Source organism: Columba livia, chromosome Z (genome assembly GCF_036013475.1).
Source record: "Columba livia isolate bColLiv1 breed racing homer chromosome Z, bColLiv1.pat.W.v2, whole genome shotgun sequence".
Classification (NCBI taxonomy): Eukaryota; Metazoa; Chordata; class Aves; order Columbiformes; family Columbidae; genus Columba; species Columba livia.
In genome coordinates, this window is record NC_088642.1 from 59,777,401 (window position 1) to 59,791,720 (window position 14,320).

Consider the following 14,320-nt stretch of genomic DNA (forward strand, 5'->3'; position numbering starts at 1 on the left):
GAAGGATTGGACATGTGGCCACCCACTCAAAGAGGGTTAAAAAGCCTTCTGATCTGTGTGTTCAAAATGAGAAGTCATTCTCTGTTAACAAGCATAAGAAATTCTCTCCATATTATTTCTGCTGCAAAATAACTGTTTTTATCAGTGCTGGTAAGTCACTGGAAAAAAAAAATAAAATCTTTCTTCAAGCACAGAGCTGTAGGAGCCTAACACCCAGTGCCACCTGGGAGGGCAGTGACAGTGAATCTTTCATAGAATAAAGTTGCAGCAGGGATTTTTGAACACACAAAGTCTGCAGCCACTTACGTGTTTTATTCTGTGGCCATCTCAGGCTATGACCCGAAGGGTTGTAAAGCCCCTGCCCCGTTTACTCACGTAAGAAGGTCTGAAGCTTACGTGTAGAAGTCTTCAGGCCTTATCCAAAGCTTTTTACAAAGCTTGAAGGAACAACAGTTGCAGCATATCTCAGGACACTGGTCTCTGAAACAGAGGTATCTAATAGGAGGACCAGAAGGTGGATTTTGGCTTTCGCAGGCAGTGCAGGGATGGCAAAACACTTTGGGAAAGGAAGTGAAGTCAGAATGTACAAAGAGAAAGGTTCTTAATGTATGTGTGTACATATGCATGTATAAAAGAAGCATTGAAATATATACAGGTCTTCAGGATGGTCATTAAAATGACTGCTTCCTACATACCAAGCACCAACCAAGAGGAAGGGAGCTGGAATATGCCTTTTGCAGATACTTAAGTGAGAAAACATCCTGCTTTCATGAGACAAAGCATGGGTACACAAAGTCTGAGAATGTGACAAGTCCATATATAGGACTTGCTCTTTAAGAAGTATCTTCACTTCTAAGGGAAGCAAAGTGTAAGAATTGCAGTGTATGTGTCTTGCTTTGCACCGTTGTTGCTGTATTACCTGGAAAGCAAAGGTTATATTGCTTGGTTTAATATTTCCCTTTAATCCTCAGCATTCTGTTGCTTTAAAGGAACTTAATTAAAACATAGCAAGTACCTAATATTACAAAATGGAATCTGGATGCTTTTCCTTTAGCTGATCACATTTCCCCCTTTCTTTTAGCTGTTTTTGTTTGCTCTTTCAGCATCTCACACCTTTCTGCTCTGCATTTCTGTCACTCTGTTATTTTGGGGTTTTTAATAGAAAAATTTTCTCTTCTGCCTTGCTGCTCTTCTCTCAAATATGAGAGAGGTGGAGGCATGCCCTTACCTGAGCGCTAAGATGAGTGGGTTTGCATGCTTGCTGTCATTTGATTCCTTGCTACTACCCCAAAAATAAGACAGGGTCCTATATTAATTTTTGCTTCAAAAGATGCATTACAGCTAATTTTCAGGGAATGTCTTATTTTTCCATGAACAGCACTCTACATTTATTCTTGAACAAAAAAATCAAGATTTATTCAAATATAGTCATGTCATCACATTCTGGAACACCATCGTAACTCTCCAAACACTGAATTCTGTCGTGAATTTCTTGTGACTCTGCTTTAGAACCATTGCACCCAGTTTCTCACGTCTAGCAACAGCACTTTCCTTAACTGAGCAACTCCTGTCCTTGTAGCCTGCTCGTAGTGCATTGGCAATGCAGCTGTCAGTTGTCTGTCAGGTGTCAGCTTTTCTTGCTAAAAGGTCTGTCTATCCTGCTGCATTCTGTTGCCAATTAATTTTACTTTTTTTACATGTATAGCAGCGTGGACACTATTTAAATTGACTTTTTAAAATAACTGTAACTAGGGCTTATTTTTAGAGTAGGGCTTATATTTCAGGTATCCTCAAGAATCCTGGAAAATCATGCTAGGGCTTATTTTTGGAGTAGGTCTTAGTTTTGGGGAAACAGGGTGTTCTGGGAACAAATACCTGGCTTAAAGGTGGTATTGTTTTAATGCATATCTCATGCGGTGAAAATCAACATTTTCAGAGATGCCATTTACTAGCGATGATGTTCCTGTAGATGCAAATTAGTGCAGCTGTCATCTGGTGCAGCTTGTGCTTGTGTCTGGTGGCAAGCAATAGGACTCTATGTGCAACTTCAAAGAAGAAGACTGGCAAATAGGGACGTCAGCATCTCCATGCATCTGATTTCTGGGATGTTCTCTTTTGCTCTTTTGGCCCTGCATTTTGTTAATGCTGGCTGATAGGAGAAGAGGCTAAGAATGAACTTATTTTTCCATCTCTTAATGCTTAAAGTGGAGAGCCCAACTGTAATGATAGCAACATTTGAAATCATATAATTAAACTCAACTACATTGTTAGATTAGTGCCACAAGATTATTATTTCCACTTAGAATTTGCATGATTTAAATACCTCTCTTACAACAGTTATTTTCCAGGCTAACAGAAAAATTACTATCATGAGAGAAACTTCAAGACTGTTTCCAGTACAGTATGTAGGAGTAATAAAATGTTACAGCATTTACATAGACTGTTGTGTTGGAAACCCAGGAGTCTCACTTTGAAAAAGGCAGGTTGGTTATTTTCCAGAATAGTAGTGGATAAGTGGGGCATTTTTTTAAGGGTTTTAGAATGGGGTGTGAGTAAACAGCAGAGCTACCCAGTGGTGCTGGGGGGTAGCAGGCATCTGAGAGGAAAGTGCAGCTTTGGACTTCTGAGGTTTCTCACTTAAAAGAGTAAAAGAAATGTTTTAGCATCAATAGTATAACATTGGTGTTTAAAACTGCTGAGTTCAATGATGTTCTTAGCATCATTTACTGCCTTTTGGTTGTGTTGAAGGAGTGAGACGCTTTCTCATAGAACTCTGACAGCTTTCTGTGCGTTTCCTTTCACCTGAGTCAGGAATCTCTTGATGTTGTGCAGCGTCAACTTCTGTCCGCCATTTGTTGCTGTGTAAGCAAATGCCACTACACACACTGGCTTCTTCCACTTTTTGTTGTTAGCAAAAAGAATTATGTGGGTCAGTTAGAAGGGATCAGCAGCTGCAAAAGACAAAATGGCTTCAGGCCGATGTTTTGTTATGGCAACTCGTGGAAATGTAACAATAAACAAAACTGTGTACGTGAATAATGGTCCATTCAGAAGAGCAACAAGACACACTGGCAATACAGTCAGAGAATGGTTGTCAAATTCAAGGATACATCATATTAAGTTTCATAAAGCAAGCAGGAAAGTGGGTGTACAAAGTGAGGAAAAAAGATTAAATGAAACAGGTAAACAGAACAGTCTTCTCATCTGCCCTGGATTGTGTAACTCAGCCCAAATTTTTTTTTTCCTTCTGTCTATCACTGGCAAACTGCTTTTGGCCACAAAAAGGAGCTGTCATGGTTATCCAGCTACATAATCAAAAAACACAGGTCAGTGACAGGTGCTCAGTCTGTCTCCCTGCACTTGGGGGAAGTCCCTGCACTTGGAAGAAGTAACTCAGAGAAGACAAATGTCCAAGCACACTGATTTTGATAGTGATTTGTATTTGGTTTTAACTTTGAGGTTCAGTCATCCCTTTAGGCAAAGTCCACCTACTTATTGGTAAAAGTAACTCTTTTCCTGTTGTTTGTGAACTTTACACCTAGGGCATGGAGTATCTGGGTACAAAAAGGTATGTTCACCGGGATTTAGCAACAAGAAATATCTTGGTGGAGAATGAGAACAGAGTTAAAATTGGAGATTTTGGATTGACAAAAGTCTTGCCACAAGACAAAGAATACTACAAAGTAAAAGAACCTGGTGAAAGCCCTATATTTTGGTAAGTCTTCCTTTGGTGTACTGAATCATGGCACATTTTCAGTTTTTGCAGTTTCAGCCAATTACTTCACATTTTGTGGAATTATTAAGTGCAAACTCCCAAGTCAGTTGCCCAGCGTTGTGAAAGCCATGTGTGCCGTGTGTGAATTTATGAAGCAGCATTGTGGGGCTTCTCAGTGTGTCTATATGGATTAAAAATTAAATCTACAACTTTGTTTGGAGAAGGAAAATAAAAAAGGCACAACAAACAACTTGGATATAGTTATCACTAACTGTTTGCTTAAGATGGTTTGTGTTTTCAATGCCAATAAACTGCTGTTATAAGAATAGTTACTGGTGAAGGTAGTAGGAGGAAATGAGAATGGCTAATGCCTATGAACAAAGAACACTTATTCATTTAAAAAAAAAAAAAGGCAGTCTTATTAAAAGAAATATATTGCAAACCAAAAGGATACATATTACACAGAAAAATGTTTGTTTTGCCATGTGTTACAGGTATGCTCCAGAATCTCTGACAGAAAGCAAGTTTTCTGTGGCCTCAGATGTGTGGAGTTTTGGTGTGGTCTTGTATGAACTCTTCACGTATATTGACAAGAGCAAAAGCCCACCAGCTGTAAGTACATAGCTAATGGTTCTCAGAGGTTTTTTGGTTTATTTAAATTTTCAAAAATACATAGTTCGTTCGGATACCTAAATAGCTTGATTTTTACTAATCCTTTTCTGGGGATACCTTAGTGTTTATGAGGTAGCACCCAATCAGAAGCAGCAACCTGCTAAAAAGTATTAATATCAATCCATAGGAAGGAAAGAAAACCTGAGGATTGTCTGATAGTCTGTGTGGATCTTATCCATCCTGTAACTCCTATCTGTTTGAAAAAGATTTTAAAATTTCTCATTATAGATTGTTCTTTCTTGTCCTTCTTGGTGGGTAATCCCAGATGCAACTGTTTCACTGCAACATTACATGTACTTTTAATGCTATTCCAGATCTAAGACTGAGCTAAACAAATAAGTTGATTTAAAAAAGGTAACTTTAAAGTTGTTTTGTTATGTTACCGGAACCCAAGTTAGTAAGTTATTGAAGTTCAAGAAAGAAAGGGAGTGGCTTTTTACACACTGTTGACAGGCACCATTGAAGACAGATTTAAAGTGGACAGATTGTACACTACTTGTACACTGAAAAACAGTTCTCCAATTGGAAATGGGACTCACAGTCTTATTTCCAGCTAGCAGACCTCTGCGCATGTAACAGAGGAGAGCTGAGCTGTTTATATTTACTGGAGTTGTCCTCACCCTTGGCCAGTTTCTCATTCCTGGCAAATGTATTTTTGAAAGACTGACGATGATGATAGGCAGAAGTGCGCTTGCAAGATCTCTGCATTGGCCTCAGTGGACCTCTTAGTAACTGGATACAATGACTGAGCCATCAAGGAAGAACTCTCAGGCAGGGGCGTCTCTTCCTGCATAGTAACATAAACATTCCAGACACCTGGGGTTCTTACTCAGAAGGATTATGAAGTGGAAAGTGGTAGAGTAAGTCATGGGCTCAGATGGAATATAAGTCAACTCTACATGTGCCTTCACCACTTCATCAGGTTGGTTATCCTACTAGTATGTCTCAAGATAAAATTAATTTTACCAGTTAGACAAAGCAGTCTGTTTGACTGTCATAGTCTTTGTAATTATACATCGTTTCCCCAGCTCTGGCTATTTGCACGTTCCACCAATGGTTATTTCACATTTTCATGTCAAGGATCATTAAAAAAAATCCTTGCATTGGAAGAAAAAGTCATTCCTTTATGTTGTGCTTAGAAATTATTTTCAGTTAATAGTATTTCCTCATTTACTTTTGATCTCTGACAATCTGAGTGAGATTTAAACTACTTTTGGGGTTATGTTGATTTTTGGATAGCAAGATTTGCCTAAGCCATGTTTGCTTGCTTTAATTATCCTACTGTTTCTGACCTGTAGTTACTTTTTAAGCTTGTTAATCTTTATATGTGTGTATATATATATATATATATATATATATATCGGTATATTATCTGTTCTGTTTGACTGTTTTTCAAAGCATCAAGAACTTGCTTTAATATTTCAAGGAGCTCTTTAGAACTATCTGTGAGGTTTATCCTTTTAAAACTAGCTAATCATCAGTTGATCGTATTTTTAAGAGGATTTTTCACTTATTGCCTTTAACTATATATGCATCATCCTATTTTTATCCACACACACAAAAACAGTAGTTATTGATATATTTTCTGGACTTGTAATTTATAATTGTATTATTGTTATGTATTATTCTATTTATTGTTTATTCTTCTTATAAAAAATTTTCCCTCGGTAAGAATATTGCAGCATCTTTTTTTCCTTTAAAAATTATTTATGACAGTCAGCCTTCTGTTTCAGGAATTCATGCGCATGATTGGCAGCGATAAACAAGGGCAGATGATTGTATTTCATTTGATAGAGCTGTTGAAGAATAATGGACGACTACCGAGACCAGATGGATGCCCCGATGAGGTGAAGTATTGTATTAATATGTTAATAGTATGAAAGGTGGTCAGTCAGGGTGAGTACCTGGTAAATGCAAACCTCGTGTTTTGTTTTGCTTGAATTCCTGAAGTAGTTATACAAGCAGAATGGCTGTCCTGTTATTTTATCAGTTGCATGATAAGTGTAATCCTATTTATTTTCTAATTCTTTAGATTGCATTCCCTAAGGAGCCTAGGATGTATTCTTTCTGAGTATATGAAGTAGGACTATCATGACTGGCTGCTGTACTGGGACACTCAGGCTTCTATTTCAAAAATATAAATTCATTAAGGCAATGAGATTAGTGTATAGAACTTGTTCCATGGAAGTCAGAGTCTTGTTCAAAGCTGTGAAGGCTGGATTCTTTTGAAGTCTGTAACATTTACCAGAAGTATCTTAATAGCTAAATGCAGTTTAGCTTGATTATTTTCCTTCTCTTGCTCTTCCCTCCTCAAGCATAGGAATACTCATGTTTATTGTGTATATTATTCACTGTCAAGCATACTGAGACAAGAGCTACCTGTAGACCACAGACACAGTTAAGTACATGAATCAGATTTTTAAGTTCAGACTTCAGATTTGTATTTGCATTCTGCATAGATTCTGAAGTGCATATGTATGTAAAGCCATCCTTGGAGCACACATATTAATTAAGTACTCTTTTTTTTTTCCCCTAATGCTCCAGATGCTTTAAAAATACCTTAATGATACTTCCAAGTCTCATAGTTCTCTGTTCTTCAGAGCAGGGTGCACTTCAGCTTGAGTCAAACTGGTAGGGCTGGGTAGCTGAATCAGTAGGGAAAGAATGTAAGTAAAATAGTTACGCCTTTTACATCTATAACTTCAGCTCAGATTAGTTGCTGCATCCCTTTAAAATAAAGCACACTTGACAATAAGTTGAGAAACAATCTGTTCAAAGCTGGAGGCAGAGGAGAGATCAGGGCAAGTGGTCTCGCAGAGAAGTAAAACAATGGTACAGGTAGGGCAGGGAAGCCACGGGGGAAAAATAGTCTGTAGGAATCAAAAGAGAAGTCTCTGAAGTAACCTTTCTTGTACCAGTTGTTGAATTGTAAAGGTTTGGCTTTTTGTAGATAATCTGAATGTCATAAGATAATATATAATCTACTTTTCTGAAGCTGTATCCAAACTAATGCAAAGGTTTCCATGTCTGACATTTCTTCTGATATCAAAGCAAGACAGACATGTCTCTCTTTTGTCAGAAACTGTGCTGTTTTGATCTTGAAAGGCCAGTCATCACAGATATTAAATCTTCCAGGTGTCTGTAGACTTGGGTCTGAGGCAGCGTGGTCAATGCAGGAGTTGCAGATTTGCTGAAAAATGAGGAACTAATGCTACTTGTTTTCCTGGAAGCTGTGCATATTTTTCTTAAGCAACACGTAAAAATTTTTGGAAGTATGAGAAGTGTATGATAATGATCCAGGTTAAATTAGTGAGAAGACTACAGGTGAAGAGCTTGGCAAGTTGTTTTGTGACCAGATGTCAGGTACATGTTTGGGAAAAGAGAAGTGCCTGTTGTAACAGAAATCTCTTCCAAAAATCATTTAAATCTGCTTCTAACCCACTTAAGTGGGTTAAGTTTGCACAGTAGCTTTTTTGGCTTAATTCTAATTAAATATGAGTAGTAATTAAGAACTTAATATACAAGTGTGGAGAAGCCTATGTTAACCTCACAGGGTAAGCTTAACTTATAATTGCTGTCTTTGTAAATCTGATTTTTTTGGTCAAACTTGTAAAGCATTTGTCATTTTAACGCTTTTTGGTCTTTCCAAAAAATAAGAGCAAGTAAGAAGATGAAAAACTTAGCAAAATAACATAAGTCTCTTAAAAGTTTCAAAAACTAGCTGAGTCAATTTCCACACTAGCCTTATATGTATATATATATATATATATATATATATAGTAATAAAGGCTTTTGCAGAGTAGCTGTTCTCACTTCTTGGTGTTGTTAGGATCAAGCAGATAAACTGGTTGGTAGAGCAAGACTTTAGGCATGCTCTTGTGCCACAGTTGCTTGGAAGCGCAGAGTTAAGTTGGATGTTCTTTGTACCAGTCCAAAGTAACTATTAACTATTCATAGCATCTGTGTGCCTACTACCGATTTCCTTCGTTTCTTCTCCAGATCTACGCTATCATGAAAGAATGCTGGAACAATGTTGTTACGCAGCGCCCCACCTTTAGGGATCTTGCTCAGCGAGTGGATCATATAAGGGACAACATGGGTGGATGAGAAAACTGCCCCTTCTTCAGCGGATGTGTTGGAATGCAGAACAAAATATAATTGGTCTGCTGTGTATAATTGACATATGTACACGTGTGCATCTTACCTTTGCTGGAAGTAAAACCTGTGTGGCAAATATCCTATCTCAATCTGCATACTGAGGAATCCTGCTGGTTTTCTTTATCAGGATATTATTTGTTACTATGAGAACATGTTGAAATTCTCAATAGGGAGAGAAATTATTTTTCTAAATAAAATAATCTAATATATGGTCAGTCTACAACACCATTATTTGCCTTACTTGGCAATGCAAAAAAGAGGTGACTTAAAATGTGGTGAGATTAAGCGATGAAAAGAGAGTGTATTTCCATGTTGAAATGGAGATGCACAGAAAAGACTTCCAGAAGTCTTTTCACACTGGGTATATAATGACTTGGCACCCTATTTTGTGTGTTGCACAAGGGCTTATGTTTGTTAATACAGTTTTATAATTTTTTTCATTGTTGAATCGGAAATGGCTTCTCTGTATAATGAAATAGAAGTGGTTTTGTAACCCAAAAACTTGTAATATGCCTGTCTGAAGCAGTTACCAGCCAGCAATATATGGAGAGAGATACAGAAGGCTGACAGAAAGGGAGCAAACTGTTCTTAACTTGGAGAGCAAGAAAACCTACTCATCTGTGTGAAAATTTTAATTTAAAATGAAAAAGCAAACATGTTGTCCAGGTTTTCTTACTCTTCTTTTCCTCTGAGTAAGTATTAGATTCCCGTTATATAATTGAAGATACAGTGATAAAATGAAGCCATTTTGCAGAGGGCAGTGTCTTCAGTTTATTCCTGAGTATGAAAAAGCTAAGCATACTGCTTTTAAATGCTGCTCTTTCGTTCTTTCCGTCTTTGTAATTTCCATGCAGTCATAAGTCTGTCTACAAACTGGGAGCTTTTTAAAGCAGAATTTAAAATCTAGAGAATGCCCTCCATTTCACAGGTCGTCACGTTGCTGTTAAGATGATCACCTAATGCCTTCCTTCCAGTACACAAAAAAAGAATGTTTATGGCCCAGTATCTGATATGGCCAGTCACAACCACATCAAGTCTATTTTGTAGTGAAGTATCCGAAGTTAACTTCCTGTTTCTTTCTGTGTTAATATCCAACGTAAGACTATTTGGAAGGAGGAATTACAAGTGCAATTGCTCCACACTCACCGGGGGACAAGGACATGATCCCAGTTACTGCGAACTGGAAGGAGAACAGAGCTATCTGAACAGATTACTCGTGCTGTACAATTCAGCTTTTGAAATCTAACAGAAAGTTATGGACAAAAACACTCTTTGCTTTTGCCTTCAGGCATAAAACTTGGGGATAATCTTGTATCTCAAAGCAGTAATGTTGCAGTAATGTTTATTTTTTGTTCAAGTAATATTTCTTTTGTTTTAACTTGTTCTTAAGCATTATTGTTTGCGAAGTACAATGCTTGTTTTTCTTGGACTTTTGCTGAGAGAAGTTCAGTTAAGGGGATATACAACTTGGCAAACAGACCTGACATCCAGATTTGTATTTAAGATGAAGTGTTTATTTTTGAAATTTGCAGCAGTGAGTCAGTGAAACAAAGGACTTACTGTGGGGCCTCCTTAAGATTTCTGGTTAACTACATTCATCTTATCAGAAGTTTAAGTACCTCAACTTTGAAAAAGCAAACAAACAAGAAAACCTTACTTAGTGTAACATAGTGCCAGTGTAGCGGTGTTTTGTACCACTGTGATGTTTCTCTCACTCAGTCACTGATAAAACATTGTGATTTTACAATAGGGGATATTGCTAAATAGGGAGGGCAGCCTCAGCCCTGTTTCTGCCCTTTGCATTTTATAATATTTCTGTTGGTTTTCTTGCCACCAAGCACTTGCATAGATTATTTTTAAAACTAATTTCACAATCAGTTTTCAAGCTGCAAAGAACTTTAAAGTGCTTTGTTCAACTTAACATTTGTTTTCTCCATTTCTATACGTTGCTTTTGAAGATTTAAAGTTTTGTGGAAAAAAAAAAGTCTTTGCATTTGTAGTCTCAGTTGTGTGTATGTGGGTTTTTTTTGTAACAAAAGATTATACAGCTTTAAAGCATTGAAACAGCATTTTAGCTGGATAACATATGCAGGAATTATGTAAAATTTGCAGTGTATGACACTCAGTAGCTAACTGGTTTCCAATATATAGTAGGCTAACCATAATTTATGTAAAAATCTCAGGGAAGTTTGTGTAATGCAATGAAGAAATCTTCCAGTCTGCTATTTTTTCAAGTGAATAAAAAGTCTTTTTCTTGTTCTACTACAGTATGACTGATTATAGTCTATTTGATTGCAAAAATACAGTGTTGAACTCAAGGATGATTTTTAAGTGTCTTGTGGATTTTTTTTTTTACTTTATTTCATAATTTTTAGAGAAAGCCATATCTTCACACTGCAGTTTAATTTTGTGCTGTTGGTCAGGAGCATAGTCTTTTGTAACAGGTCCGTCTGTGCAAAGGTCTGTGTCGTTTGGGATGGGCTGGGGGAACAGGACCAAGGAGTGTTTGGGACGCTGGGAGATGTGGGGTCGTCCGCAGCATCAGTGTTGAGGTCCTGGGGTGCACCAGATGGTTTTCTCAAAAAGCTGATGAGGATGTGAATGTGGTGATTTTGCTGAATTAGCCACTGCAAATTACAGTAACCTTTTTGAAGAACAAAACACTGCATTTTGAAAGCTTTCAGATCTACAGTAGCATTGTATGACAACGTATTTTTATATAGCCTTTGTATTAACAGACCCAGTGCTTTGTTTTAGAAACTTTATTCAGTTGGCATTGCATTTGTCAGCTGCAAATGTAATTTAGTGTAATGACTATGCTGTGATGGGTTTTTTTGTAGAAAAAGTGTTGGTTTATGCATACATGACTGCTGCTATGATGAAGAATTAAAATGTTAACTACTGCTTTGCACTTATATTTGAAGTGAAATGATTTTTCTGTAAGCACGCAATATATCTTACAGAATCTCTGCAAACAAGTGTTGTCTAGTATAATATTGGTTTGTTGTCTATCAGTATAAATAAGTTTCAATATTAGATTTAAATATATTCCACACCTTGCAACAGTCATGTAGTAAGCCCGAGGAGGTATGAATTTTCAGGAAAAGAAACCCATATTCTTGTCACATCCTGCTATTGATTAAAAGTTTCCATAGTTGAGATAATCATTACAAAACGTACAGATGAATAGAACTGTTAAAGAGGTACGTAAAAATTATTTTACTTTTTCCAGAAATTGCATTTTTAATTGTTGCATTTACTTGAGATGTTGACCAACTACCTTGAAATGTATGAGAAAAGAAGTTACCGTATGGAGAAATGTAACTCTCGTGTAAAGAAAGCAAGATTATCAGGAATGTGTGATCACAAACACCTGGAGGAAAGAGTTCTGAGAGCAAAAGTAGAAGCATGGAAGAAAACCAAGACTGATGGAAAAAGGCTGATGTTCAACACTGAAGAAGCTTTCCGAAATGTGAAATGCACAATGGTTTATGAAAAGCTGATGTCCACTGAAAATGCCATACCGTGACAAATATGTGCTGATATGTTTCTAAACTGTGTATTGTCTGCCTTAAATTTAAAATACAGAGACCTAACCTAACTGAAAAATACAATAATTACTATACCAAAAGAAACTACTTAAGGTTGTGCCATGCCAGACAGCAATTTTGAAAAGGTGTTTGGCTAACAAGTTTTTTTTCCTGAATTTTGCTTTTGAATAAGAGGTTTACAATACTTTATATTAAAGTAGAAAAAGTCCCTTTAGGGAGGGGGAAGGAAAGGAGACACCTGCTACTTATGGTTGGGCTGCAAACATTTGAATTCATGGTTTACTGAAGAGAACATGAAAGGGGTATTTTTTTAGAAAACTGTGTATTGATATCTGAAACTTAACTGTGCTTTTCTCTTGAGTTTGGATAGTGAAAATAAAGTAACTAAATACAATGAATGGCACATGCCTGCCAAGGTTTTCTTTTATATAGTACCTACAATTAATTATTAATATTTAAATAGCTGCTGAAGAGAGCTGGTATGTTTGAAGGGATACAGCACACACAACTCTGAGACCTTCCCAGAACAGCCATATGTAGTGTTCATCTTTTGGAAGGAACTTACATGTACCAGTGTGGAGTTGGCATAGCGGGTGCTCCCCAACAAGAAGACTGGGGGGGGGGGGTATTTTTTATTTTATTTTCATTTTTTTGTTAAGCTGATTATTTTGGGAGGAAGGAGCATTCCGTTTACTCTCAGTATTTACAAAGAAGCGAGTCTGTAGGACAGAGACCACAAACAGGTTGCAGCCTCCATTATCAGACTGGAGTTCCTTAGAATTTGTAACGCAGTCTCCTATGAAACCACTTCTTGATTTGTATTACTTTGTCGTCTGTTCACTTCTCTGTAACTTTCATGTAAAGTTACTACCGCTTACCTTGAACAGAGTTGAATGCTGTTGTTAAATGTTGAGAACTACAATGGCAAAATGGAAAACATGGAAAAAATATGTATATACATATACATATATATATAAAAGCATGCAAATATATACTTATGCTACTCTACTGGAAGTGAAACTGCTAGTTCAGTTACGCCTTCCCACACATAAAAGGCATCTTCTTCTCCCAGCAGATTGCCTGAAGATTTTACTTCGTGTGACGAAATACCATCCCAACAAAGTGCACAGGTTATTATAGGCAGAGTTCCTGCTGTTCCTTCCATCACGTGCTGGATATAATTGAGGATCTTTAATTGTTCTAGAGAACAGATTTATGGCAAAATTTGAAAAGTTTGAAGAGGAAAATACTGTAGGAGATGTAATTATGTCATGAAGCCTGTTGTCCCTGTGTCGTGTCATAAAGTATGCGACAATATAGTCTTCAGTTCGTTTTCATGTTACGCAATAGTGTGATGTTCTGCTTGTACTTTATGATAGATACTCAGAGTGGTTTTAATGAATTCTGAAATTCAGGTTTAGAGACTTGCCAAACTGAAGTCAGACCAAGTGAAACGTACTTTGTGGATAATAACAAGGAAAGAAATAAGAATAGCCAGTATTTGCAAGGATTACCCCTAAACGTTATGTCGTAATTTCATGAAGGATTCAGGGAGGCATTTAACGGGGTGGGAGGGAAACAAACCCAAACTTACTGTGTTAATAAAGTAACCAGGGCAGCAGATAGTCAGATATTTGTCTGTTATAGAATATTGACACAGCTGAGTCTGCTCTAGAAATGTGAGCAAATTAATAGATACCATAGAATCGTTTTAGTTGCAAGAGACCTTCAGGACCATAATAAAAAATATGGACCATAGAGTCCGTATTTTCATAATGCTGATAGCTAGGAGCACGTGCAGAAACATCATAGCTGAGCAATACTAATAAAAGGAGAAGAACAAGGTAAACCATAAAATGCTTCAAGTTTTATGTGACTAATCATTTTGAGCGATGCGGAAACATCCAGGAGTGGAAAGGGTTCAGGAACTTCCAGCTAAATTACCACTGCAGCACAGCAACTATTAAATTCTGATGAACTGTATTTTTGTAGAATCATAGCACAGTTTGCGTTGGAAGTGAGCGTCGAAGGTCATCTAGTCCAGCCTCCATTTTGTTGGGCATTGGTTTTTGGTTTCGTTTTGTTTTATTTTCCAGCTAATGAGAAAGACTGAGTAACACACTAAATTGAGTTATTACCTTAAACTTCAGCAAGACTTCAATAGCTGATTTGCTGTGTGTCTGTTTTTCTATGTTTTCAGTTGCATTTTCTCATATGGAGCTGT

General features: G+C 37.1%; 1 protein-coding gene across 12 annotated transcripts in view; it reads left to right on the forward strand.

Annotated features, from left to right (window-relative positions):
- The window catches only part of JAK2 (Janus kinase 2), a 91,524-nt gene extending 79,030 nt beyond the window's left edge, over window positions 1-12,494 (forward strand). For all 12 annotated transcript variants that reach the window (XM_065046020.1, XM_065046025.1, XM_065046022.1 and 9 more), the window contains 4 exons: window positions 3,543-3,715; window positions 4,210-4,327; window positions 6,121-6,234; window positions 8,387-12,494. In XM_065046020.1, coding sequence (XP_064902092.1) covers window positions 3,543-3,715; window positions 4,210-4,327; window positions 6,121-6,234; window positions 8,387-8,494 — 513 coding nt within the window. In that variant the 3' untranslated portion in view covers window positions 8,495-12,494. The remainder of the gene's footprint in view (window positions 1-3,542; window positions 3,716-4,209; window positions 4,328-6,120; window positions 6,235-8,386) is intronic.
- Window positions 12,495-14,320: the final 1,826 nt, after the last annotated feature.